The sequence below is a fragment of the Ostrea edulis genome, chromosome 3, assembly GCF_947568905.1.
Source record: "Ostrea edulis chromosome 3, xbOstEdul1.1, whole genome shotgun sequence".
Lineage (NCBI taxonomy): Eukaryota > Metazoa > Mollusca > Bivalvia > Ostreida > Ostreidae > Ostrea > Ostrea edulis.
The window spans coordinates 82,935,494-82,962,812 of NC_079166.1; the positions used below are offsets into that span (position 1 = coordinate 82,935,494).

The 27,319-nt window shown below is 35.4% G+C and overlaps 1 protein-coding gene across 1 annotated transcript; it reads left to right on the forward strand.

The window, feature by feature from the left end:
• The first annotated feature begins 380 nt into the window (after window positions 1–380).
• Window positions 381–23,160, forward strand: LOC125658649 (sushi, von Willebrand factor type A, EGF and pentraxin domain-containing protein 1-like). Its single transcript, XM_056161029.1, has 14 exons — window positions 381–636; window positions 3,013–3,111; window positions 11,350–11,457; window positions 12,259–12,357; window positions 12,812–13,072; window positions 13,349–13,507; window positions 13,797–13,970; window positions 16,611–16,688; window positions 17,361–17,534; window positions 19,101–19,292; window positions 19,446–19,619; window positions 21,574–21,750; window positions 22,016–22,180; window positions 22,638–23,160. The coding sequence occupies exons 1-14, from the start codon at window positions 381–383 to the stop codon at window positions 22,886–22,888; spliced, it is 2,367 nt and encodes a 788-aa protein (XP_056017004.1). The 3' UTR covers window positions 22,889–23,160.
• The last annotated feature ends 4,159 nt before the right edge of the window (window positions 23,161–27,319 follow it).

The following is a 27,319-nucleotide window of genomic DNA, read 5'->3' on the forward strand; positions in this document are numbered from 1 at the left end:
ATTTCCTTGTATCAAATTTATCCCTACGAGCTCCCAAGCTAGATAAAAATCAAAGTTTTTTTTTTTATTTAGAAGACAATTCTGTACCATATATATATATATGGTAAATGAAATATATTTTTAACTTGTGGAATTTAAACAAGTATATATCTACTTTGTCGATGGTTTGAGATAAGGTGGATAGGGTACTGTAAAGATTGATTGAAAACGTCGACCACTTAGTATTCAACTAATGATAATGAATAAAAGAAATTTGTTATGCGGCATAGTAGTGTACGTGGATCATAACATAAACGCAGTGTTAATGGATTTTTTATGGACAAGAAATACTTTTTGCAGTTCAAGGGATAGAGGCACCTTATATAAGTGCTTGGACACCGATGGTTTTGGACGGGGTAAGTCCGCTGGTCATTCCCCATCCGTTTTTAGAGCTTCCGGCAAAAGTGGACGTCCAAGTTAAAGTGGTTCACGAAGGAAATGAATACATATTCCCAGGACTTGGATCCGCCCAGAGAGATGATGATCTAGTGACAGACTACGGGGGTGTTGGTTACCTTTATAACGATATAGATGTAAAGATATACGTCCCAGTGACTCAGAACAATGGGAACGGACCGGGACGGGTTCTCCTGACCGGTAGGTGATTTTAACAGCATAAATAGTAGGGGTAGATCCTGAGAAAAAAAATCAAAAATAGATCAATCCAAGAATGGAATATAATTGTTATATTATGATTTCTTTGAGTTAAATGTTCCAAAAATAAAATGGGGAAAGAAGCAAACTCCTATAACTATTCCTCCACAGGGAATGCTTACACCTCCTAGGCACCTGATTCCATCTCTGGTGTGATCAGGGGCCCGTGTTTTCCCAACTTTCTATTTTGTATTTCTTATATGAGTTATGAGATTGATCACTGTACAAATGTATATCCAGGGGTCCGTGTTTTCACAACTCTCTATTTGGTATTGCTTATATGAATTATGAGATTGATCACTGTATGTCATCATCGCCTTTCATGGTATGGGAACAATATAGAAAATTCACTTACCCATACAACGAAGCTAGAGAGGAAAATGTTTAGATTATTTTAAATGTTTAATGTTGTTAGATTTTTCTTGAATCCAACATGAATTTTTGTCCAATCTGAAAATACTGGCATTTTCTGTTACACTTGATATTTCAATTTTATTTACAATTTGATATGATTTCGGTAATTTCGTTTTTCACACAATATACGTTACTACTGACACCCTAATGATGATAAATGCTGCAAAAAAAATATGCATTTTCTTGCAATTTTTTGCGACTTTAACTCCCGTTCAAAACAAAAAGGAAAACTTTCTTTTATTAAAATATAGAGTTATGAGATAAATCATTATCTCAACTCTAGTATATCCAGGGGTCCGTCTTATTCCAACAATATATTTTGTATTGGTTATAAGAGTTACAAGCCTGTTCACTGTTCGTCATTTTCACCTTTCATCACTGTTCGTTATTTTCAACTTTTCATTATTCATATTTCTGCTACATTTTAATAACTAGACATGTCATTTGTTGTATGGGAATATTTCTGCACAAAGATGTTTGGATACTATTTTCTGGCATGTCAAGAAAAGCTACAATCTCGATAAGGTTTTCTGATATCACTATACATATGTACTTATTTTTTTTAAAATTTCTATTCATTATACAGGTGGCGCTTTATACACCGGTCCATTTGTTGCTTCATTCACGACATGCAATGTTCGAGTTAGAGCGTGGAGAAATTCAGATTGGCCCACACCTGCTTTCAGTGGAACAACGACGATTTCAAAATGTAAAATATATCCGCATTTTTAATTATGTTTTGACTCCCCCATCTCCTTTAAAGAATTAGTGTTAGGCCTTCCTCCTCCATTGCCCATAACAAAAGACAGAAACGATTAAAGATACAGAATGAGATAAATCTATTTTTAGATAAAAAGCATGTAAAATGTAAATACATACATGTAAAGCCCTAAATGTTTAACTGTTGCTATTACATACCATATCAAGGCCTTTTCCGCTGGTGTAAAAGTAGACGATTTTCCAGCTCATATATATAAGCATACACAAAATTTAACAGAATATACTCGTATTTTGACGGACATAACTTTCAAAACATAAAACTAGTTAAGTAGTGCAGCGTTAATAAGTTATTTGTTTTACGTTTTATTACAACTGACATTAAAGAAAAGCCCAGTAGATTTTATACTTCTTGAACTGAATAGTGCTACGTGTACCAACAGCTATATGCATTTATCTTTCTTGCGAAAATACGTTTTATGATTGCAGACATATTTGGGTGTAAATGTAGATATCAAAAAATTGTTGTATGGTATAAAACCGCTTAAAGAAGCCAATAGTATCACTTGCGGAAAAAAATCGGTTATTTGATAATAACCAAGGTAATAGTAAAGTTTTATAAACATGTAAACAAGATTGGTTTTGTGGTTGGTCAACAGTCCCCTTACCCAAACACATGTGCAGCGATTTATATTTAGTCAAAAAAGGCATTCAACATTTTTTATCGCTTGTTTGAACAGAGTCGAGGGAAGCACGATTGAAATTGACATGTTTACCGATGTTCACTGTCACTTACAGTAACTGCCGATATAAATTTCACACATTTCACGCTTCAGACGATCAAAAACGATGTAATAACGAATATAAAAATTTGCAATGCATATATTCCAAATAGATTGTAGATGTTAAATGTACTATTTATATCTATTGTAAAAATTGAGACCACATTATATTAGGGATTATAAATGAAAATAAGATTATGATAGAAATATAATTTTGAGTTTTTATATTGACTGGCAGAAGTTTTAATTACTAATATGATAATTAATTTTTTTGATATTTTCATATTCTGTATTCATGCAATGCAGATATTCCATCTGACAATATCTTGGTTCCCATGCTTTGAGAATCTTGTTAAGTAATTGATATCTGGGATTGATTCTATTTGATAAGTTCTGCATTCTACAGCTGCTCCGTACACTGACGTCATTCACAACCTGGGGGTCTACCCGGACTTCGTCACCGTACAACTGCTATTAAGCGATGGATACGTGTCAGACGCACAGGGTAAGAGGCTGAATATTTTTGTTTTTGTTTATTTTTTAGGAGATTTTTACATTAGCATAATATATATGTATAGCTATCCGATATAAGCAAATATTGACTGACCACAACGTGCGGGGTCAACACACTATCCTTGTTGACCGTAGGGAATGTACACCTAGTAGATCCAAAAAGAGGCTTTCACACAAGCGTAGACAGCAAAAAAAACCCTCATCACAGTTGGTCAAACACAGCTATGATAGACAGCATGCAATGACGTTAACGCAACTGAACACGACACACAGCGATGGAAATGCAACTGCACTCCACATGCCCCCGATTAGACGTAATAGTAAACAATAGATGGCCAAGTTTACCCGTCAGATACCTATCACAAAGCAAGACATTGTAAATATAGTATCAATTTTACCCACCAACTAGCCTATTGGGTCAGATGATATAAGTCCCAGAATGTTAAAGTTTACCATGCGTGTCATAGCCAAATCCTTTGTGTATTTTGTTCAACAGATCAATAAGAGATTGTATTTTTCCTTCCAACACTTTTATCAAATTATATACCTGTTTCTGCATTGCAAAAGTCATGGAACGTGTCATGATTAAGTATCTATACAATTTTCATAACAATAGCCTTTTTGTTATAAATATCAAGATGGATTTTTACCATGTCACTCAATAGTGTATCGACTTATTGAAACATATGATAATGTTCTAAAATCTATAGATGAGGGTAAATCATGTTGTATAATATTTTGTGGGCTTTTCAAAACACTGTGTCTGACACAGATGATTACTGTTCAAGCTACAATCATATGGAAGTACAGGCCAGTTATCATTATGATTTGAAGTTATTTAGTTTATTGTTATTTCGATTTTCCAAAAGTTCGGCTTCAGCATAAGTGAAGAGACATTATTTGTAAAAATGTGTATCTGGTGCATCAAAATTGATACCATATAAGTTTTACATTATGACTCCTGGGTCGAGGTCTCGTCTGGTGGACTGCTAGTCCCCGAGGGTCTGTACAGCGCAGTAGCTAAGTACTTCATTACTAGCTTGGAAATACGAATGTATATTTAATTGCTGTGTTAAGATTTAAAACAAAATTCATTTCAAAATTAAGGATTATCTTCCGCATGCATAGCTCTTATCCTTGGACGAATTTGGCTTCAGTTTTGGCACTCTAGTTTTCCTTTTAGCTCCTACAAGTTTATTGTTATTTCGATTTTCCAAAATCTCGGCTTCAGCATAAGTGAAGAGACATTATTTGTAAAAATGTGTATCTGGTGCATCAAAATTGATACCATATAAGTTTTACATTATGACTCCTGGGTCGAGGTCTCGTCTGGTGGACTGCTAGTCCCCGAGGGTCTGTACAGCGCAGTAGCTAAGTACTTCATTACTAGCTTGGAAATACGAATGTATATTTAATTGCTGTGTTAAGATTTAAAACAAAATTCATTTCAAAATTAAGGATTATCTTCCGCATGCATAGCTCTTATCCTTGGACGAATTTGGCTTCAGTTTTGGCACTCTAGTTTTCCTTTTAGCTCCTACAAGTTTATTGTTATTTCGATTTTCCAAAATCTCGGCTTCAGCATAAGTGAAGAGACATTATTTGTAAAAATGTGCATCTGGTGCATCAAAATTGATACCATATAAGTTTTACATTATGACTCCTGGGTCGAGGTCTCGTCTGGTGGACTGCTAGTCCCCGAGGGTCTGTACAGCACAGTAGCTAAGTACTTCATTACTAGCTTGGAAATACGGATGTATATTTAATTGCTGTGTTAAAATTTAAAACAAAATTCATTTCAAAATTAAGGATTATCTTCCGCATGCATAGCTCTTATCCTTGGACGAATTTGGCTTCAGTTTTTGGGACTCTAGTTTTCCTTTTAGCTCCTACAAGTTTATTGTTATTTAGATTTTCCAAAATTTCGGCTTGATAATCACTGAATAGACATTATTTGTCGAAATGCGCATCTGGTGCATCAAAATTGGTACCGTATAAGTTTTACATTATGACCCCTGGGTCGAGGTCTCTGCTGGTGGACTGCTAGTCCCCGAGGGTCCCTACAGTCCAGTAGCTAAGTCCTTCGTTACTAGCTTGAAAATACGGATGTATACTTAATTGCTGCGATAAATTTAGAAATTCATTTCAAAATTAAGGATTATCTCCCTCATGCATAGCTCTTATCCTTGGACAAATTTGACTCAAGTTTTGGCACTCTGTTTTTCCTTAAAATAGCTCTTACATGTTTATTGTTATTTCTGATTTCAAAAAGTTTGATACACAATATTTCATTGATTTAACAATGACATAGACTTATGTCAAAGTTGGACTCAAGCTAGTGCAACTACAGACATCAAGTCGTTTGTCTAACAATCTTTAAAATAGAACAACACGAACCTACGGTAACGCTACTACGTACACAGCACATCGTTGATCTAACATTAACATAGGATTATAAACAATATACATTCTCGTTCAAGCAAATAATATTTACAAGCAACACGTAAACAACACTAAGTCACACTAATATGATTACATTTATACATTAACGGCAAACTGACAACTCAGCTGTATGACAAACGGGATGATTTCAGCTTCTTCATCGTCAACTTCCCATATTTGTGAAGCAATATTCCATTATCACCTGCATATGGTGTTTATATATTTCAACTGATTCGATATGCAAGAGCTTGTTCTGCGTATAGTCAGTTTTTAAATCGAGGTAAGGTAATGACAAACAAGTTGATGGTACAGGGATTTCAATAGTCTTGATTGAAGTCAGCATTTCGCAAATTCTATGGTCGTTATAACGATCTAGTTCGTCAGTACAACCTCGCATTGGGTCACTGGTTTTCACTACGGATAACTCTGTTTACCTGATCAGGATATAGGGCTCACGGCGGGTGTGACCGGTCAACAGGGGATGCTTACTCCTCTTAGGCACCTGATCCCACCTTTGGTGTGTCCAGGGGTCCGTGTTTGCCCAACTATCTATTTTGTATTGCTTATAGGAGTTATGAGATTGATCACTGTTCGTTATCTTAACCTTGCATGCACAAGGCGCAAGGATTTAACTTGATTGTAAACAACACACAGTCACACTAACGGGAATAAACACAGTCACACTCGGTTTGATTACCGTATAGAGATTTTATTTCGTGGATGTAAAACTTTGTGATTTTCTGCCTCATAACCATATGAGTATTTTCAACGGTATATATTTTGGTGGACAGGGGGACCTTAACAAAACAAAAAACTTGATAAACAATGTTTTGTTAATAACTTATCTGTAAAACGTTTACTACAGAAACGACTGATAAATTAACCCCATTAGTTTAATTATTTCTCAAGATGAAAAGTGCTACTCGCACCATCGACATTTAACATCTGCTATATAGAGTTACCTTTCTTGCGGAAATCGTATTATGATTGCAGACACATTTGGATGCAGATGTACCTTTGCAGCATCATCCAATACCACTAAAATAAGTCGATATTATCATCTCGCGGGAAAAAACCCGCTACACGTTAGTTGTAAAGACGCTAATATAACTACATACATGCAACACATCGTCTAACACTAACATCAATCCGGGACCCTGTCACGGTGACCGGACTACCCACAGCTCAGCTGTTTTATAGAATGAAAGGTGAAGATAACGAACAGTGATCAATCTCATAACTCCTATAAGCAATACAAAAGAGATAGATGGGCAAACACGGACCCCTGTATCAAGTGCCTAGGAGGAGTAAATATCCCCTGTCGACCCTTCACTCCCACCGTGAGCCCTATATCCTGATCAGGTAAACAGTTATCCGTAGTTAACATCAACGTGTCAAGAACGGTCTAGCAACCGGTATGAAACACGTTAGACAGCATTTCATCCAATTATAGATTGTATTGGCAAACTAGATCGTTATAGCGACCATATAATTTGCGAACTGTGATCACTGTTTTTACTCCTATAAGGAATACATAATTACAAGAATGGCAAACTCGGACTCCTGGAGAGAGGTTGGATGAAGTGCCAAGGAGGAGTGGGCATCCCCTGTCGACCGGTCACACCTGCAGTGAGCCTAATATATCGATCAAATAAACGGAGTAATCGGTATAAAAGGAGTAATTGGTAATTAAAATCGTCGTGTAAAGAAGGCTTAACAAATTGTATGAAACACGTCAAACAGCATTTAACCCAAAATAGATTGTATTGGCAAACTAGATCGTTATATCAAGCGATCCCACAGGATGAAATGTTATCTTTAAACAGTGAATTGAAAGGTGACTGAATGAAAAATGAATGATAACTTAATAGTTTTGGCCATTGACCAGTGAGGGTTCTTTATCGTGCTACACCTACTGTGACATGGGGCATCCGTTTTCGATGTCATCTCCGAGGACCCGTGGCATTCACACCTGATGCCGAGCGTTTGGCGATGGAACTGTCACTACCCGTTTTAACGACTTGGGTCTGTCACGGCCAGGATTCGAACCCCGGCCTACCGCATGCGGGGCGAACGTTCTAACCTCTCGGCCACCGCGGTGGTCTAGCGAGTTTTAGAACGTTTTGAAAACAATGATGACGTTTACGTGACCATACATACAGTATTTTACAAAATACAGAATGAATGAATGCTATCAACAAGGACAGCACAGCAATATTTAAACGCAAGGATAAGGAAATTACCAAGAAAAATGTGTTCAACACATGCATTGTTTTGCAGGGGTGCAACCTATACTAAGAACGAACAATTAGTACATGTATTTTGCAACTGGAAATGAATACAAGTGAATAAAATTTACAAATTTATTTTAATCAACCTTGGAAGGGAGTGAAATATACTTGCTATTCAGTGGTCTAAAATATCACTGAATCAGAATGGTACAATGGTTTTAATTGAAAGGTCTCATTTTCTCCTGCGCATTTGATGGATGCATCGATAGGCTGACACTGCAAGTTTTAGACACAAATTCACATAACAATCCGACACAATCATGTATTCCCAATATACTGTAGCGCTGGTACCAAACCAAAAAAAACAAACAAACAAACAAAAAAAAAAAAACAAAAAAAAAAACAAACAAAAAACAACAACTACATGTCATCTTCGCAAATTCACAAATCCATGACATAACACAGAAAAAAATGTTGATTATAACAATTTCTTTGAGAGGTGGGCGGACATATAGTGTTGGCGGACATTTAGAGACTCAACAGAAGTCAATCTGGGTTTTATCAGTCGATATGTGTGTATTGGAGAGGTAATGTTGAATGGTTTATTACTGCTACAAAGACGGGCCCCGCAATAATGAACACAGAGTTTTGTACAGACTAACATACAAAGTATACATGTATATGTATAAACAGGTAATGTGTTTGCATAGTCTAACGGACATAAGATAAATGTAAAACAGACAATTTGCACTTCTAAAAAAGATATGAAATCAAACAGAAAATTGAACTGGTAGTTCCCCTTAGGCAGAGTAAATGAGGTGTATACCTAGCTTTGTGGTGAAATGGAAGACAACCTACATCAAAATCAACGGAAGTGCTCAAAACGGAAACACCTCCGGCCGTGCTTATCAGGGGATAATTATATAGCAACAAGTTTGAAGATAGAGTATGTGAATTATAACATTATACGATTTTACACCAACATGACAACCTTGTAGTAAAGATTACAGAGCAGGAACAGGAACTCGCTAACAGAATTACCATAAACAGTAAAGAAAGGGCATGCTTCAAAGTACAATCAGCTTACCAAATTCAAACAAACCCGAAAATGTCACGAACGAAAACGAACTTCCGTGAAAATTATCAATGAAATGATAACATATTCATTGATTTTGTTAATGTGATTGAACTTGAAGAATTAATTAATTAAAAATGAATAAATTCATATAAACAGGACAGTTTAGCACTTTCCATTTAAGATTTGATTTTCAGATGATTCAACTATATTGTACGTTTGTGGTAATTAATATTATTATATCTTTATAATGTACGTTTGTGGTAATTAATATTATTATATCTTTATAATGTACGTTTGTGGTAATTAATATTATTATATCTTTATAATGTACGTTTGTGGTAATTAATATTATTATATCTTTATAATGTACGTTTGTGGTAATTAATATTATTATATCTTTATATTGTACGTTTGTGGTAATTAATATTATTATATCTTTATATTGTACGTTTGTGGTAATTAATATTATTATATCTTTATATTGTACGTTTGTGGTAATTAATATTATTATATCTTTATAATGTACGTTTGTGGTAATTAATATTATTATATCTTTATATTGTACGTTTGTGGTAATTAATATTATTATATCTTTATATTGTACGTTTGTGGTAATTAATATTATTATATCTTTATAATGTACGTTTGTGGTAATTAATATTATTATATCTTTATAATGTACGTTTGTGGTAATTAATATTATTGTATCTTCATCAAAATGTCTTATACTAAAGATTAAAGTGATACATTTTAATAAATATTAAACGCATGTCATTTTATCCTACAATTCAAAATAATAATGATAAAAGCTCCATTTAGATATACCTAGTATGTTAAAAAATCGATACCTAGTAATACTACAACCTTTATTAAGTAAAACGATTTTTTGATAACAGCTAAAATAAAACCTAGCAGGTAACATGCATATTTGTTTTTTAAATTTCTGTGATACCTCCAAGAAATGATAACTGTACTAGAATTTCCATCTTTTCATCTAAAACCATCTGTCATACACAATGATTCCTTTCAACCCTTGCAGGGTCTGTGTTGCAGTGAATTTAAATTTTGAGATCCTGCACGAAGGAGCACGGACTTTATTATCCCTGACATTAAAACGAGCCTACAATAGAACGAGGAGACGAAGAAAAGAAACCGTGATAAATCTCATAAATACAATATATAATACTAAACTAACTGAAGAACAAACAAATACCATAGATAATACTAAACCACAGAAGAACAAACATACAAAACTAAAAGTAGATAAGAAACCGTTATCAATCGCATAAATACCATAGATAATACTAAACTAACAGAAGAACAAGCATAAATACCATAGATAATACTAAACTAACAGAAGAACAAACATAAATACCATAGATAATACTAAACTAACAGAAGAACAAACATACAAAACTAAAAGTAGATAAGAAACCGTTATCAATCTCATAAATACCATAGATAATACTAAACCAACAGAAGGACTAAACGTAGGATAAACACGGACCCTGGGGACACCAGAGGTGGGATTCCTAGGGGGAATAAACATCCCCTTTTGACAGGGCTCAACCGCTTTGAATATTGTTAAGAGATAAAATGTTGATACATGTAAACATCGATTTGAAGGCCACTGTAAGAAATATTTTCTTCTCTTAAAACGTCTTTTTGATAAAGTTTCTCATAACAATTCTCTAAATCAATTTTATCAAATAGAATAAAATATCCATTGCGCATTGTCATGCCACACCTAATTATGATGTGTCTCATGGCAACCTTCAGTTGTACATGAACAATGTAATGTTGCATTATCCATATAATTTATACCTTGTTTTTCCAGAAATCAATGTGTTGAGCCATTAGTGACAATTTTCATTTTAAAATGTTCATTAAAATCACTTTAGATATGCGGATAAAATACACAATCTCATTCTACACCGTTCACTATCCGTCAATAAATATTGACAACTGCACAGATTTTCTGCGCCTGTTGGAAGCAAGATATTTAATTAAAGTATATTTGATAATATGAAATAAGGCGGCGACGTTCAATGCTTTCATTTTTCCATAAACTTATTTTACTGTTTGAAATAAAGTGTCAATAAAAATGATATATAAATAAATTAGCACCGACTCAATGAATGCGCAGTTAACTAGTTACAAATCTATAGTGTAGCAAATACGAGATTTTGATACCAGTTAATCATATATATTCAGTTCACTTTAACTCAAATCCAAACTGAAGTACTACAAATTATATATTGACAATCTTACGCGCCACTAATAAAAATAGTTCACAAGAAATAATTCAAGCTGGATTGCACAAAAGGATGATATGTATGTATAAATATAAATATTTTCATTCCATATTGCCCTTTTATTTCTTGGACTGTTGATTGAATTCGTTTCAAGGGGCGTAATATAAAAAGAAATACCTATCAAATATTGAATATGAAAATGTTTGATATTAATATTAATCTAGGGACCACACCAACCACTCTTAATCACGGCCCAAAGTGGATAAACAGCTGTGGCACGGTGTTCGGGATTACCGAGTCTTCAGTGACACTCTGGGGAGCTAGTGAAGCTGGTGAGTGTCAGGAATCTTAAAAATAACAGATCACTGTATGTCGAATAATAAGGAAACATGACATTATTTTTCACCTGGTGGGGTCTTGAAATAGCTGGACATTTGGTCATGCTTCACATTTTTCGTTGAATTGTAAGGAATATTTGTTAGCCATTCAACATTTAAATGGATTTGATGATGTCCAACCATATTTGTTCTTTGCATTGATGGAAGTGTGTTTAATCATACATTAACATTTAAGCAAATGCAGAAAACTTGATATGTGCTTATGACTTCATGCTACATGTATAGGCCCAAAGAATCAGAGGTAGTGGAAGGGGCATAACCCCCTCCCCCACTTTTCGACAACATTTATTTTCCGTTATTCTCACATGCAAATGTAGATATATTGCATGACTGCCTCCCTCCTACTTTTTATTGTTTCTCACCCCTCCTTCCGATTTTGGGGTTTTGACAAAAACGGCAAATTATTTTTTTCTGTCAAGAATTTTAGACTTTAGACTGATAGTACCAGGATCTAGCTATCGTTTTTAAGGGGGCACTGACTGAGGAAGTGATTTCTTCCTCAGTTAGTGCCCCCTTAAAAACGATAGCTAGATCCTGGTACTATCAGTGTATGATGTGTCTATCGATTCTAATTATCTAAGAGTGAGTGATGGCGGATTAGGAGAGAGCAAGAGGAAGAAATAATGAGAGAGAGAGAGAGAGAGAGAGAGAGAGAGAGAGAGATACTACCCTCTTTGTAGAAAATGTATTCAGATATATCCACAATGATATCCATACTTTGATTTTCGTTGACAGATGACTTCATTGCTTGCTTTAAGGATGGATGGGGCTCTGAAGATGTATCGTACAGTTCTGCTGATGTTATCATTCGAGCCTGGATTTTGTCATCACAAGAAATCATACAAACTGACAATTACCCATATCAAAAGGATGCTAATATCCTTGTAAACCAAGCGCCAATTACCAGTATTTTCAATCCTGAGTACGATTTAGTTGTTGTTCAGGTATGTTGACTATGAATATAAATCAGGAAAATTACCAACGACTCAATAAATTTGATACATCCTTGGGAGGATCCACACCTTTCTCGGGGCAAACAAAGATGTTTGAATGTAGCTATAAAGTATACAGATGAAGGGGCATCTAAACGCAATAACAGGAGATACCAAGGAGGAGGGTTCAGGGGTCCATGTTTGCCAATCTCTTATAATTGTGCAATCGTTGTGGTATATATGAGATTGATTGGTGTTCTGTATCTTTACATTTTCATATAGGTCATGCTTCTTTAATTTCACAAATCAAATCAAACAATTCGCAGTTTAATTCTATTGTTATTTGCAATCAATATAGACAAAAGATAGCACAGTATCAAGCGGGACTACTTTTTACGGGGCTGGGTCCGCCAGTCTGGGAGACACTGCAGCTTCAGATCCATTTGGAGGGACTTTATATGGCTACAACCAATCCCATGTTTTGTTGTGGACGCCCGACGTCGCTTATGGTTACCCTATTTACGTGGGAGGAGTGTGGGGATCAGGAACTCAGTCTATACAGGCTTCCTCTGTTGTTGTTACTGTCCGGGTTATAACTACAGGAAGGCCTCCTGGAGGTAAGTACACGTGTATCTGGTGTATCCTTTATTTTAGTCGTGGAATTATCTCATATCAAACCAGTTTCTATTAAGTCACGTGTCTGTGAAATTTTGAAATCAGAACCAAAGTTTCCCCGTATCCTTTGAAATACACGTCTACAAGCAGACTGTAAATGAGTTCAAGTTTATGAATGAACTATTAATATGGGTGCTGTTAATTGTGAACAAATTATCTTTATATCACACTTCCCTGAAGTAAGAAGTAGTTGTACAGTGCACTTGTTCTTATTTCAGAAATATGTCCACTCCCACCAAGTCTCGCTAATGGTTACTCTGTAGTCAATAACCATACCGCTGTGTACCACTGTAGCAATGGATACATAGCAAACCAGACAGACAACGTTATACACTGTAACAACTCACTCTGGGAACAGATTAATTTATCTTGCGAAGGTAGGTCCACTTATTCTCTATCCCAAATTATGATGGGAAAGTTACAGCGTGATCTTAAAGATTTCCTTGCTGATTCATAAAGTTGTACCATTTCTGTACGTCCACAAGAAATGAGGTAGAAGACTTGTCAATTAGAGTATTCCATCGATAGGTGCGTTCATTATTTTGGTTATTACAATTATGCTGTCATAGAATAGGTGCATCAATATTCCCTGTGCCTCCGTTTCTTAAAGATTGGTAGGATGTGTGTAGTTAAAGTGTATTAATCAATTTCATCTTGTCTTAACAGTTATGTCCTGTCCAGTCCCCCATACCACTGCTAATACACTGCGGTTATCTGATGGAACACAAAATGGAAGTTTGACATTATATTCGTGTGTCAGAGGATACTCCGGCAACGGCGGAAACGGGCTTATTTCCTGTAATGGAACGCACTGGTCAGACACAAATCTGACATGCACCGGTAATATTCTTATTTCTTGTAATGAAACACGCTCTTCAGTCAATTGGTTTTACTTGTGCTGAGAAGTAGGCATATTTCTTGTAATGGAACGTAATGGTCAAACGGATCTTTGACATGCACCGGTAAGTATTCTTTTTCTTGTAATGAAACGCACTGGACAAACACAAAATCTATCGGTACTCGTAAGCAAGTTTGCTTCATGCTATGGTTACTGATCAGGCACAATCATTTTGCCAAACTTCCACCAGAGTTCGTTTGCTCACAAACCAAACTCTTCCACTTAGGCATTATGGGATAGCGATTTCTTAGGCCGCGTATACTGTGACGTCACTGTAGAATGACGAAAAAACATAACGTCAAACGTAAACAACTTTCAAAACAAGAACGTAAACATCAAGTTCATTACTTTACACAATAATTTGAACAGAGTCTCCCTACTTTTTAATGATCTTTTGATCATTTTATGTTTAAAATAAAATCCATACTTTTATAGTAATGCTCTTAATATCAATATCTTCAAACTTTTAACTGCGAACTACTTCTTTAGTGTTATTTGCCTGCGTGATAATAGCGGACTCACAATATACAAATCTGCATATTGTGTTGCGTCACATAGGAGAGGTCTATTCGTAGGTGACGTAATGAGGCCTCGACGGGGAGTTTGTCATTTTGCTTGTAATGGAACACATTATTCAGAGACAAATTCAGCCTGTATTTTAGGCGGACTTGTTTGCAATACTGTAACACGCCGTTCACAAACATATGTTAGATATATTTGTAATGTAATTCCCCAGTGAGTAGCAGTTATCACCTGTACAGGTAATGGAACACACTGATGATCCACTCGCTTTTGTGTCTACCTGTACAGGTAATAAAAAACCCTGATGAGACACTCGTTTTTGTGTGTACCGGTAAGAATCGTTCATTCCGTATTTATACGCACTGAATAGACACAACTTTTATCTGTACCGATTTTAATACAGTGTATGGGTCAGATACAAAATGTACTTATACCAGGAAGAAGGTGTGATTCCAATAATGAAAAACACTGGTCGGACACAACATTTAACTGTATTGTTAATTAGGATCGCTTCCTGTATTGAGGCACTTTAGCCTATACCAGTAATAGGTTTGTTTCAATCCAATGGGATAAGTTCGTCAGACACACTTTACCATTAGGTATATCATATATTATTATACTTTCTTGTATTTGAAAAGAATGTCTCACATATAATGAAATATAATTATATCCCGTAGGATATTGATATTTTCGGTGAATAATATTGATGTAATAGGCAATAAGATAGGATAAATGAGTTTGCACATTCTTTCATTTCAGAAATAATTCAAGGGTCCACAGCCTGTGAAGTGCCACCGCCAATTCCAAATGCTTACTTTGAAATCAAGAACAATTCCGCGACTTACCATTGTCATGAGGGTTTTAGTGCAAATCAAACGAACAATGTTGTTTTGTGTGTGGGAGGACAGTGGGGCTCACCAACTCTGAGTTGTCTCAGTAAGACCTTTGTGCCATCTAATGCTATAATGTAAAGATCACTGGCTAGCAATCCATTAGTGCAATAATGTAGCCATATCAATTTTTTTATTCTGACGTTTTCGGGATAAGGCTACAAGTCCATAGGATCTCCGTAATGGTGCCAAATTATTTTATTAATAACCGATAATAAACTCTGTGTATTAGTCCCAAATGTTGTTTACACCAAAAGGAGTACCAACTTTGTGCTCGGGCATGTCTAATAAAGGTGTTTTTCATTAAATATAATATACAGCATGCAAAATTCTTCGTCTGCTCCTCCATGCTTGTTATCGCGAGATCTTGTAGGTGGATCTAATGCAAAACCTAAACATTGACAATCAGCGCGAAAATGTAGTTACTCGAGCTACTTCGACAAAGAAAGGAAAATCATATTGTTGCAGAAAAAATTTACACTCTGCTGTTCGGTTTTTAACTAGATATTAAATTCAAACCTTTTCAATACCGACGAAATAGCTTTCGCCTCCATACTTGTCCATTGATGTAAATACTACCTTATATGGCATATGCAAATGACTTGACAATCGGAAGTTGAAACTTCAGTACATCAAACATGGCGCACAAATATGAATCGAGAAATTGGAATTTATTGAAATTGTTGAAAACGGTAGAATAGAGCCTCACAAATCTTAAGTTGCAGGTTGTAAATTTATATATTGACTAAGAAACATAGATTATAATTTTATTTACGTAAAGAAAGTCAGGAAATGTTTAGAATGAGCGCAAATGTTGCGGCAGTGAATCACTCCCGCATTTGCACCATTACGGAGATCCTAAGTTGTAGCCCTCTCTCTAAAAAAAAAATCAGAGAGGGCTACATTATTGCAGCTAGCAATACATATATAGTAACGATTGAAACATACAACATACATTTTCAGCGCATATCTACGTAGTGTGAAAATGATAAACTGAGAACATGATCTATAGATTAACCAAATGTAGATGATTGTGTATTTCATATCAATGACTCTGTCCATATCTTTTTCCAGACACATCATGTCCTTATCCACCTGATATTCCAAATGCAATCAAGATATCAAACGGATTTCAGAACGGAAGTTCAACTTTATACTCCTGCATTTCAGGATTCGTGGCTAATGATGGATATCAGGAAATAACGTGTAACGGATCACATTGGTCGCCCACACAGTACACATGTTCAAGTAATATTACACCCTTTGTTTGAAAATGCTGAACCTTGTTTTTTTTTTTTATCAAACAGCTTAATGTCTTAATGTAACCATTCTCCTAATGTAACCAAATAATAAAAGACATATCAGTCTGCCATAACAAATCACTCATACACAAATTCGGATTTTATGCTCTTTCATAAAACTTGAACGAGTATCAGCTCAGGTTGTCCTATCAGGAACACTACTTCAGAAATATTCTAGTGTTATTTTCAATGAAGAATATGAAATTGATCCGGGAAAAAAATATATGGTACTAAGACATGGATTGCAAACTATTAATTTTCCAATTACTCATCTCTTTTAATGGAACCATTCGACTTGATAGAATTCATTCTCGTCTTCAGCAGAAATCATCGATTGTGGATTACCCCCTTCTGTACTAAATGCTTACTATGACGTCACCAATAACACTGCCACCTACCATTGCCATTATGGTTACACAGCAAATGACACATGTAACTCCATCCACTGTGTGGAATTACAGTGGGAACGTATCGCCCTCTCATGCTTAAGTAAGCATCTCATGAATTAATTTTGACTATTCCTATTTTTGCACCAATTTCATTAAGATAAGGGAAAACATTAATGCTTCCGGGGTTAATAGAAAACCGTCAAGCTGGAAACCTTTGATTATTGTTTTAGGTATTATGTGTGCAGAACCTCCAAGTATTCCGAATACAGTCAAAATATCCGACGGATATCAAAACGGTAGTATGACCCTGTACTCCTGTCAACAAGGATTTTATGGCAATGATGGATATCCATTCATAACATGCAATGGAACACATTGGTCAGACACAGTCTTTGTATGTTCAGGTATTTGGTATTAAGTTCATTTAGTTAGGTGCAAAAATGGTGGGGATAACTTAGAAATTGTTTTAGGGAAAACGAATTTGAAAGTAGGTCAACTATCGATTCTTGGAAACAGCAGAAGTGGGATCATGTGTGAAGGAGGAGTAAACATCCCCTGTTCACCTGTCAAAAACGACTATTTCAATGCTGTAAAACTGGAAAGAAGTTTAGGAAAGCACTGCTCTTAGAGATATATTTCATTATGAAAACGTTCTTTCCACGACTCTTGGTTTCGTAAACGTTTGTGCATTCATATTACGTTTATGGAACATGCATATTGATGAAGATAACAGTGTTCAATCTCAGAACTCAAACGTGGAATACAAAACTGAGAATTGGGCAGACGTGAACCCTTGGACATACCATAAATGGGATCAGGTGCCTAGACATCCCTTGAAAACCGTAATAGCCGTAATATGAGTGATTGATACGCCATTTTGACGATATTTCAGCCTTTTCACGGCGGAACATGATACATATTCATAATGTTATATATTCGGTAAAGTAGGAATTTAGGGCCGTTCAGTAATTCATATATTGACCACTTTGAGGTTTATAACTTACCATGGACTATTGACTCTTTTATATTGGCTTGCTTAATTCCCTTTCTTGGATATATACAAGACGTTTGGTCATTATTGGTTGTTATCAATTATTATTTAGATACGGATAATTTGATAAGAACAAGGTCGATCACCCTAAATTATGAATAGAGGGAAATATTGCAGTTTATTTTGGCTCTAAAATAATTCATTGCAACATGCTTTGTCCTAACAACTCATGTGGAAAGGTGAACAAAGTTGTTTATCGTAATTATGGTATGTTATATAGCAAACACTTTCTTAATGTTGCATAGTTTTAATTTTGTCTTTGATTCCATATGCAACAGCTTGTTCTGCGTATCGTCAGTTTTTAAATCAAGGTACGCTACTGACAAACAAGTTGATGGTGCAGGGGTTCCTACAGTCTCGTTTAAAATCAGCATTTCCCAAATTCTATGGTCGTTACAACGATCTACATGTAATTTGCCAATACAACCTATCATTGAGTCAAATGCTGTCCAACGTCTTTCATACCGATTGTTAGGCCGTTCTTGGCCCACTGATTTTGATTATGCATACAGCCATTTTGTCTGAGTAAGATATAGGGCGGACTCACGGTGGGTGTGACCAGTCGATAGGGGATGCTTACTTCTAAGCACCTGATCCACCTCTGGTTTGTACAGGGGTCCGTCTCTGTCCAACTCTCTAATTTGTTTTGCTTATAGGAGGTACGAGATTGATCACTGTTCGCTATATCCACCTACTTTCATTTGTTCAACATGTCTTATGATATCGTTCCCGTAATAAACATAAATGTTCTAAAATTGTGAAATCATACTTTGCTTTTCATAAAGTAATGATTGCATATTAAGAAAACATATTCATTGATCAGAACTTATGAAATTAACACGCACAATACTATTCTTACATAATAACATATATCCATACAATTGTTTGTAAAATCAGTGAAGAATATCGAATTTCTTAGATTCAATTATCTCCCCTGCATCAGTGAGCACAGTCAGCTGTGAACTGCCACCCTCAATACCAAATGCCTTCTACGATGTTAATAGTAGCACGGCTACTTACTACTGTCACCATGGTTACACAGCGAATGACACAAACAACGTCATCAGATGCATAAACTCCCATTGGTCATATATTACTTTGGCTTGTTTAAGTAAGTATATTTAATGACTTATCAATTCCGTTCGATTTATATTGCTTTCACTTAAATGCTTGGATTGCATATTTGATGCAAATGATAATTTGATACAAAATAAGTTTCTTTCCATATTTCAAATCTAAATTCCCACTGCTAATATCATTGTAGACGTTACCTGTGGCGAACCTCCGAGTATCCAGAATGCGATGAAAACTTCTGATGGATTTCAAAATGGAAGCATTACAATGTATTCCTGTCTGTCCGGATATTCTTCCAATAACGGATATCCACTTATAACGTGCAATGGAACACACTGGTCGAACACGAGCTTTTTATGTGCAGGTATTCTAAACGTTACTTGATTTATACGGGGAGTTTAAAAGATATGCAACAATTATAATTCGGCCGATTTCGAAAAGTATCGTGTCATTCGAAAGAATGGGTAATCAATGGATAAGTATAGTACATGTATATGTTAATTTTGCTGAAAATCACTCGTTGGCTGGTGCTGAAGAAACCGAATGTGGTGTTGCATTTCTATCTTTTATCATCAATCAACAAAGACTTGATTTACTGCTAATGTCATATTAGCTGATTACATTTCAGTTTCAAACTTTTCTAAGGTTTCATATATTTATGGTTTCCCCGATTATCCTGCACTCTTTATTTCCATCATGGCATCTATACAGTCATAATTCTCATTTTTAATGGAATTCATGTATTTCCATCAATCATTTTGTAATGGTTGACAGTATTGTAGGACTTTGGGCAATTGCTACATAATCGTTTTCACACATGTAGTGATTGTTCCTTAGCCAGTCGCCTGGCACGTGCCAGACGCGAGTATTTCAGATATGAGTTTGACCACAGAGGCCACGGTTCACGGTAGGCACGGCATTAAGCGTCATACGTACGTCAGAATTTGTGATATTTTATATTTCACCTAAAGCTAATGAGATATTTATATGAGTAAACAATTCTGGAATTGGTCCTTGGATGACAAAAAACTAAGAACCATATCCTCTTTTCTATATGTATGAACTTAGAGTATTGTTCTTTGTTGTATACATGAAAGGTGAAGATAAGAAACAGTGATCAATCTCATAAACAGGGTGATAATTTGTTGATATAACGACTTTTACCAATTAAGACGTAGTAAAAAGGAATTCAACCAACTCGATGACACTCTTCAAAACGATGAGTTCCTTTAGTACTGAACTGTTATTTTAGACATAGTATTAGATAAACACCATCGCAAATGATAATCAGAAAGTAAATATGACGAAAGTGAACATACTCATAAGTCCTGAAAAGAATACAAATGTGAGAGTAGGGCAAGTCCGAGCCACTTGAAACACCAGTGGTTGGATCAGGTGCTTAGGAATAATAACCAACCTTTACTGACCTGTCATACCTTCCGTGATCCCTAAGTCTTGAATAGTTAAAAAGTGTAACTTTTAGTTAGATTCAGTTTGCTATGAACGGCCTACATATGTAGCTATTGATCTGAAGCACTTCAGACAACATTCAACTTATCGTCAGATTGCTTTTACAAATTGGATCATTTATAACAACCATATAATTTCCAAAATGTTGACTATCTGAAAATTGATCATTCGCAGAACTTGCTATCGCCTATCAAATCAGTTAAGAGACCTGAACACGATTTGCAGTTGATAATGGAACATTGCTGCATAATTATGGAATGTTAACAATTGGGAAGCTGAAGACATTTCCATTGTCACAGAATTTAGTTGTTAGTTTGCGTTAACGTCTATGTTCACTAAAATATCAAAATTTGAAGTAGATATTTAAAAAGAAATTAGTTTCGAGTTTCCTGGCATATATTGAATTGCGATATGAATGAATGTGAATATTGTTCAAAGACAAAATATCATCAATGTATCTATATGTCGTGCTGAAAGCCAAAAGAAGATTTTTCTGTTCTTTTCAAATAAAATCTTTTGGTAGGACAAAGTATACCAATCTAGCTAATATTACACTTACTATTGTCAAAAAATAATCATGAGCAATTCGATTCTGGGAATGGCTTTTTTAACCTTTAGTTTCAATACATTCTATGTACTGTGGGTTTCTACATCGTGTTCAAACAATTGGTACATGTGTTAAGTGTTTTGCAACAATGCTATATTCTATTCCCGTTGGGGTTTCTCGACAAGTCATAAGATCGTCGTTGGTTGTATAATATCCGACTAAGCGGGCGCATTGTTCAGCCTGACATCAGTAGAATTATTCCTCATTTATTCCTCATCATGAAGATGTAAATTATTCACAGAAATATCGTGCCCGAATCCTCCAGACATTGCTGACGCACTGAAGACCTCGAGTGGACGCACGAATGGAAGTGTGACATTATACTCTTGTTTGAGTGGATTCACCGCTAATAATGCAGATCCATTAATTTGCTGTATTGGGGATCAATGGACAGGGACGAACTACACCTGTTTAGTCGGTAAGAAGTTAATTTTGTCAAGAATAATATGTAATCCCAATCACGAAAATGAGCAGTATTAAGGAAATACCAGTTGAAAAAGGAATTGTAGCATGATGTAAATAAACTGTATTATATTGGAATCTATTTAGCAACTCTAAACATTTAGTAAGGGAGACAGATGCATATGGAAATGCTTACTATACTGTATGAATTGTATAATGTTTTACAACTCCCCGGGATTTCGAGGTATGAATGGTAAATGGAACATGATATATGTTGGTAGAGCCGGTGCCTTGTGATTCACCGTTACCATTAGCAAACGCAGATGTGTTCTGGAATACCTCGATGGCGATGTACACCTGTAGAGCCGGTTACAGAGCATATGGGGATGTCCACTGGAGTGCTTGTCATAATGGAGTCTGGACCTCTGTGTCTGGAGTGTGTCAAGGTTTGTATTTTATGGCAATTGTGAAAAGTGGACCTCTGTGTCTGGTGCATTTAAAAGTTTGTATTTGTTTGTAATTATGATACCTAGATTTTCTAATGGTCTGTATATGCTTATAACTCCCTCTTTCTCCATCTCTCTTTCTATGTGTGTTTGGGGGAGGGAGGCATCAAACTATATATGTTTGTAGTAATAGAAACTGCAACTTTGTCTCTGGAGAATATGAAATTTGGATTTGTTTACATGAAAGTACAGTGTATAAGTGATCTACGAAAAACATAGATAACCTTCATGTATATTAAATGTATATAAGTGTGACATTATCTCGACGAAAAATTATACGCCGGGGACTGCCATCCTTATGTGAATTCTTTTTTCTACAAGTTGAGCACAATTGAACGCTTATTTTTAGATAGTGCATATTAAACCAATACATATATGTTTGATTTTTGCCTTTCAGGATCGAATGTTACCAATACAACAAATTTCGTTTTGTCACCGAATGCTTTTGAAGGTCTGAGAATCCCTAGACACAACACTAGTGCATATGAGCGGAGTTTGATATCTGCATATGACCCGCGCCAAAGTGCCAAAGCCATCGGGAGTGTTGGTGCCTTGATTATAGTAGTAACTGTTGGACTAATCTGTCTGTCAGACTGTGTAACTTTATGTAGCCAGAAAGAGTTAACGTCTAAAAACCCTAGGTTATAGCTTTTCTTTGACGATGTTCTTATATTTCCCATCAATATTTCCTGGATATAGTATAGAAAAAAACTTTAAATTGTTGAACAAATTCATATCAATTACTGTTGAGATTAGATAGATGAAGTTGGAGTTTTGTAGTACTAAGCTGCAAATAATTCATCTCTTTTATATGTCGAGGGTCTGGATGTAAAAATTCAACCCTCTCTATTTACATGTATTTGGCTTGACTTTGACTTGGCATTCCAGTATGAGGCCTGTTCTAAAATAAACTTCTCAAACACTGCAAATTCCAATAGAATAACTGCATATTTGGGATTGTGGGTTTTATTTCAAATTTTAGTACTTCATTAAAAGCACTAAAATCTTGCGTATCTATTGCAAAAAATGATAATAATAAAACCCCACAAAACAATAACTTTTACACGGCAGGTTGCGAGCTAATGCGGCAACATATCAATGTATTTCTTTCAACATTACTCGACGACATACATTTTAACTCATATGGAAACACCCATCATGTCGATTCGCCCATTTAACGTTTCTATAACATAGCTTGTCAGTGTTTATTTTTATTTTTTACGCGTATTTAGCTCCGTTACGATAGATTCGATAATCGTTCATCACGCAGATAAGCTTTTACCCGGAGGATAAAACAGTCTTCTGCGTTATATGGAGATGTTCCAAGACTTCCAAACCCACTGCAAACATGGTCCTTAGCGTATTTAACACGAACCACTGTTTTAAATATATTTAGTTAATCTCTAGCAGCATTCAAAATCATGTTTGTCTCGATTGCTGATTCTCCGGTCCATACACAAAACGTTTATAGCAGTGTGGTGTTCTATGTTGTCGCGTATCCAATGGCAGGTTCGAAAGTTCCTAGAAATCCTATTCGGCACTATTCCATTTGTAGTATTTACGTTCACAACATTAATGTAAGCTAAATATATATTTTTCGATAATTGTAAATACTGTATTCCAAATTTCAAACAAGTATATAATTATTTGATGATTTCTATCAATGGTAAAGTATACAAGAAAACTAATTTATGCATTGCAAAAAGTAAAATACTAAAAAAGAATTATAACTTGACTCGATGAGAAATGAAGATAATTGAATAGTTACAAAATTGAGAATAGGACAAAGATGACCACGGTGTCTGTAAGGAATAATTATTCCTTAAAGATTGAGTGAGGTTTTTGTTTACGAAGTTTCCAAACTGCATGAGAATGTAAAGATAACGAGCAGTGGTCAATCTCATACTCCTACAGGAATTGCAAAATTAAGAGTTAGGCAAACACGGACCCCTGGTTATACCGTTCTTGGCACACTGATTTTGACTGCGGATAACTCCGTTTACCTGAACAGGATATGGGGCTCACGGCGGGTGTGACCGGTCGACAGGGGATGCTTACTTATCCTAGGCACCTGATCCCACCTCTGGTGTGTCCAGGGGTCCGTGTTTGCCCAACTATCTATTTTGTATTGCTTGTAGGAGTTATGAGATTGATCACTGTTCATTACCTTTCATACCAGAGGTGGGATCATGTATCTAGGAGAAGAAAGCATGCCTTTTCAAGAGGTCCGAGCCACCGTGAGCGCTTTATCCCTAATATATATCACATGTCAAGTATTCTTGTGCCATTTAAGGTAGCTCCACCGTCATGGGACTTATCAGAATTAATGGTTCAAAGTAGAAAATATGTATTGATATTCACTTGATATATATTAATTTAATCAATAATTGAAGAAAGTATATATGTCGCCAGAGTTTTAAATAAAGGTCAGACAAACAAGAACAAAAGTTGATATCAACGTCAGAAAATTGCACCTTTTCATTAAATGATATCATAAACATACATGAAAACTGGTTAAATGACAATGTTATTTTCAAGTTTCAAAACCCTACCTTTTTATAAATATATATGAATTGAGCCGTTCCTAGCAAAAAGGGCCCTTAAGTATATTAGTGTGAAAGTGCAAGGTGAAGATAACGAACAGTGATCAATCTCATAATTCCTACAAGCAATACAAAATAGATAGTTGGGCAAACACGGACCCCTGGACACACCAGAGGTGGGATCAGGTGCCTAGGAGGAGTAAGCATCCCCTGTTGACCGGTCACACCCGCCGTGAGTCCCATATCCTGATCAGGTAAACGGAGTTATCCGCAGTCAAAATCAGTGTGCCAAGAACGGCTTAACAATCGGTATGAAACACGTCAGACAGCATTTGACCCAATGCGAGGTTGTATTGACGAACTAGATCGTTTTAACGACCATAGAATTTGCGAAATGCTGACTTCAATCGAGACTGTTGAAATCCCTGTACCATCAACTTGTTTGTCAGTAGCTTACCTCGATTTAAAAACTGACTATACCCAGAACAAGCTCTTGCATATCGAATCAGTTGAGATATATAAACACCATATGCAGGTGATAATGGAATATTGCTACATAAATGTGGGAAGTTGACGATGGAGAAGCTGAAATCATCCCGTTTGTCATACAGTTGAGTTGTTAGTTTGCCGTTAATATCTTGATCAGGTAAAAAGAGTTATCAAAATCAGTGTGCGAAGAACGGCCAAAAAATCAGTATGAAGCATATAAGACAGCAAGCGTACTGTATCAAGTAAATCATTGTATAATGATTTAAGTCTACTTGGAACAGGCGATGTGATTGATTTACTTCGTTACTAGCTTGAAAATACTCAATATTTAAGGATCAAATTAGACATCTGGTGCATCAAAATTGGTACCGTATAAGTTTTACATTATGACCCCTGGGTCGAAGCCTCTTCTGGTGGACTGTTAGTCCCCGAGGGTCTCTACAGCCTAGTAGCTAAGCACTTCGTTACTAGCTTGAAAATACGGATGTATATTCAATTGCTGTTATAAAATTTAGAAATTCATTTCAAAATTAAGGATTATCTCCCTCACGCATAGCTCTTATCCTTAGACGAATTTGACTCCGCTTTTTTGGCACTCTTCCCGTAAAATAGCTCTAAAACTTCATTGTTATTTCGGATTTCAAACATTTCGGTTGAGCATCACTGAAGAGACATTATTTGTCGAAATGCGCATCTGGTGCATCAAAATTGTCACCATAATTTTACATTTAGTACATTAAAAACATAGGTTATATTATATAATTTAACTTGGTATTGGGTCACGCCCCCTTGACTACCCAAGACGGAAATACGTTTTTGTTTAAATTCTACATCGTATCAACGTTAAGTTGTAGTCCTTCTATGAAATAGGAAATCAACGTAATGAAACGTGCATTATCAAATACGTATGTTTGACTTGATGTTAAAAAAGACGTAATTTTTTTTAACTTGTAAGTACACAAAACATTAACGGTAAAAACTCGATACTAACTCTGAAACAACGCTATCATATGCAAAATAATGGTATATGAAGTGCTTTGCTGTTTCATTAAAACAATATATTTTCACATTTGGGATTGCTTGATTTGCCTATAAAAACATATAATGCGTCATGTATTAAAAAAGTACCAGGTGACGTCACGTCAAATCGATTGACATGTGGATCTCAATCTTTGAATTGTTTACATTTTATTTTTCGGATTTAATAGCTAGGCGATAATGTTGCATATGCATTATTAAATAACAGTTTAGTTTAAAACTTTTATAAAGTTAAAAAAAAATCGCAAATCATGTAGTATTTTCTGATGCATGACGTATTTTGTGTGATGATAGGTTTAAATTTTATAGTCAACAATACAAAATGTTCCGGTACTTTCTTTCGTATTGATCTTGCGTTGTGCAGGAAACATTAGGCCTACATATGTAGCCTACACATATATTTTCTGTTGTCAAAATTCGTTGCAAATACCACTCTTAGTTTTCACATCTGATTAAAAGTACATGCTCCGGTTTTGCGAAGAAACTAAGATGGCGATTTTCTCGCTCGACACTTCGTCAGTCTGTGACTAACTGAATCCTTGCGTGCGTGTGGTTTTTATTTCTCGGTGTTTCATTACTTTTATTTGATGTTAAATGAAAACTTGTAGTTTTGTCTTTTTACATTAAATTTTAAGGTATGAAACTAATTTGGAACTATGACTTTACGATATCATGTAACTTGGTGCAGTTTCTTAAAATCTCTGAATATATAATTATAAAGCGTAATATGCATATGTTTATGTATTGCTTATACTAGTTACGAGATTGATCACTCTTCGTATCTTCACCTTTCATGCACCAAGTTACATTATATCGTATAACATATATTAAAATTAGCTGCATTTCATAAAAAAGCATATTATAGAGAAAGGCCAGCATAGGAGTTATTGTCATTGACAACATTTTTGTAATATAGATAACTGATTATTTATATTGATATTTCAATTGATATTTCAATATCACATCTTTCACCAGATTTTTTCTATGATACACAGGGAATGACATTTCT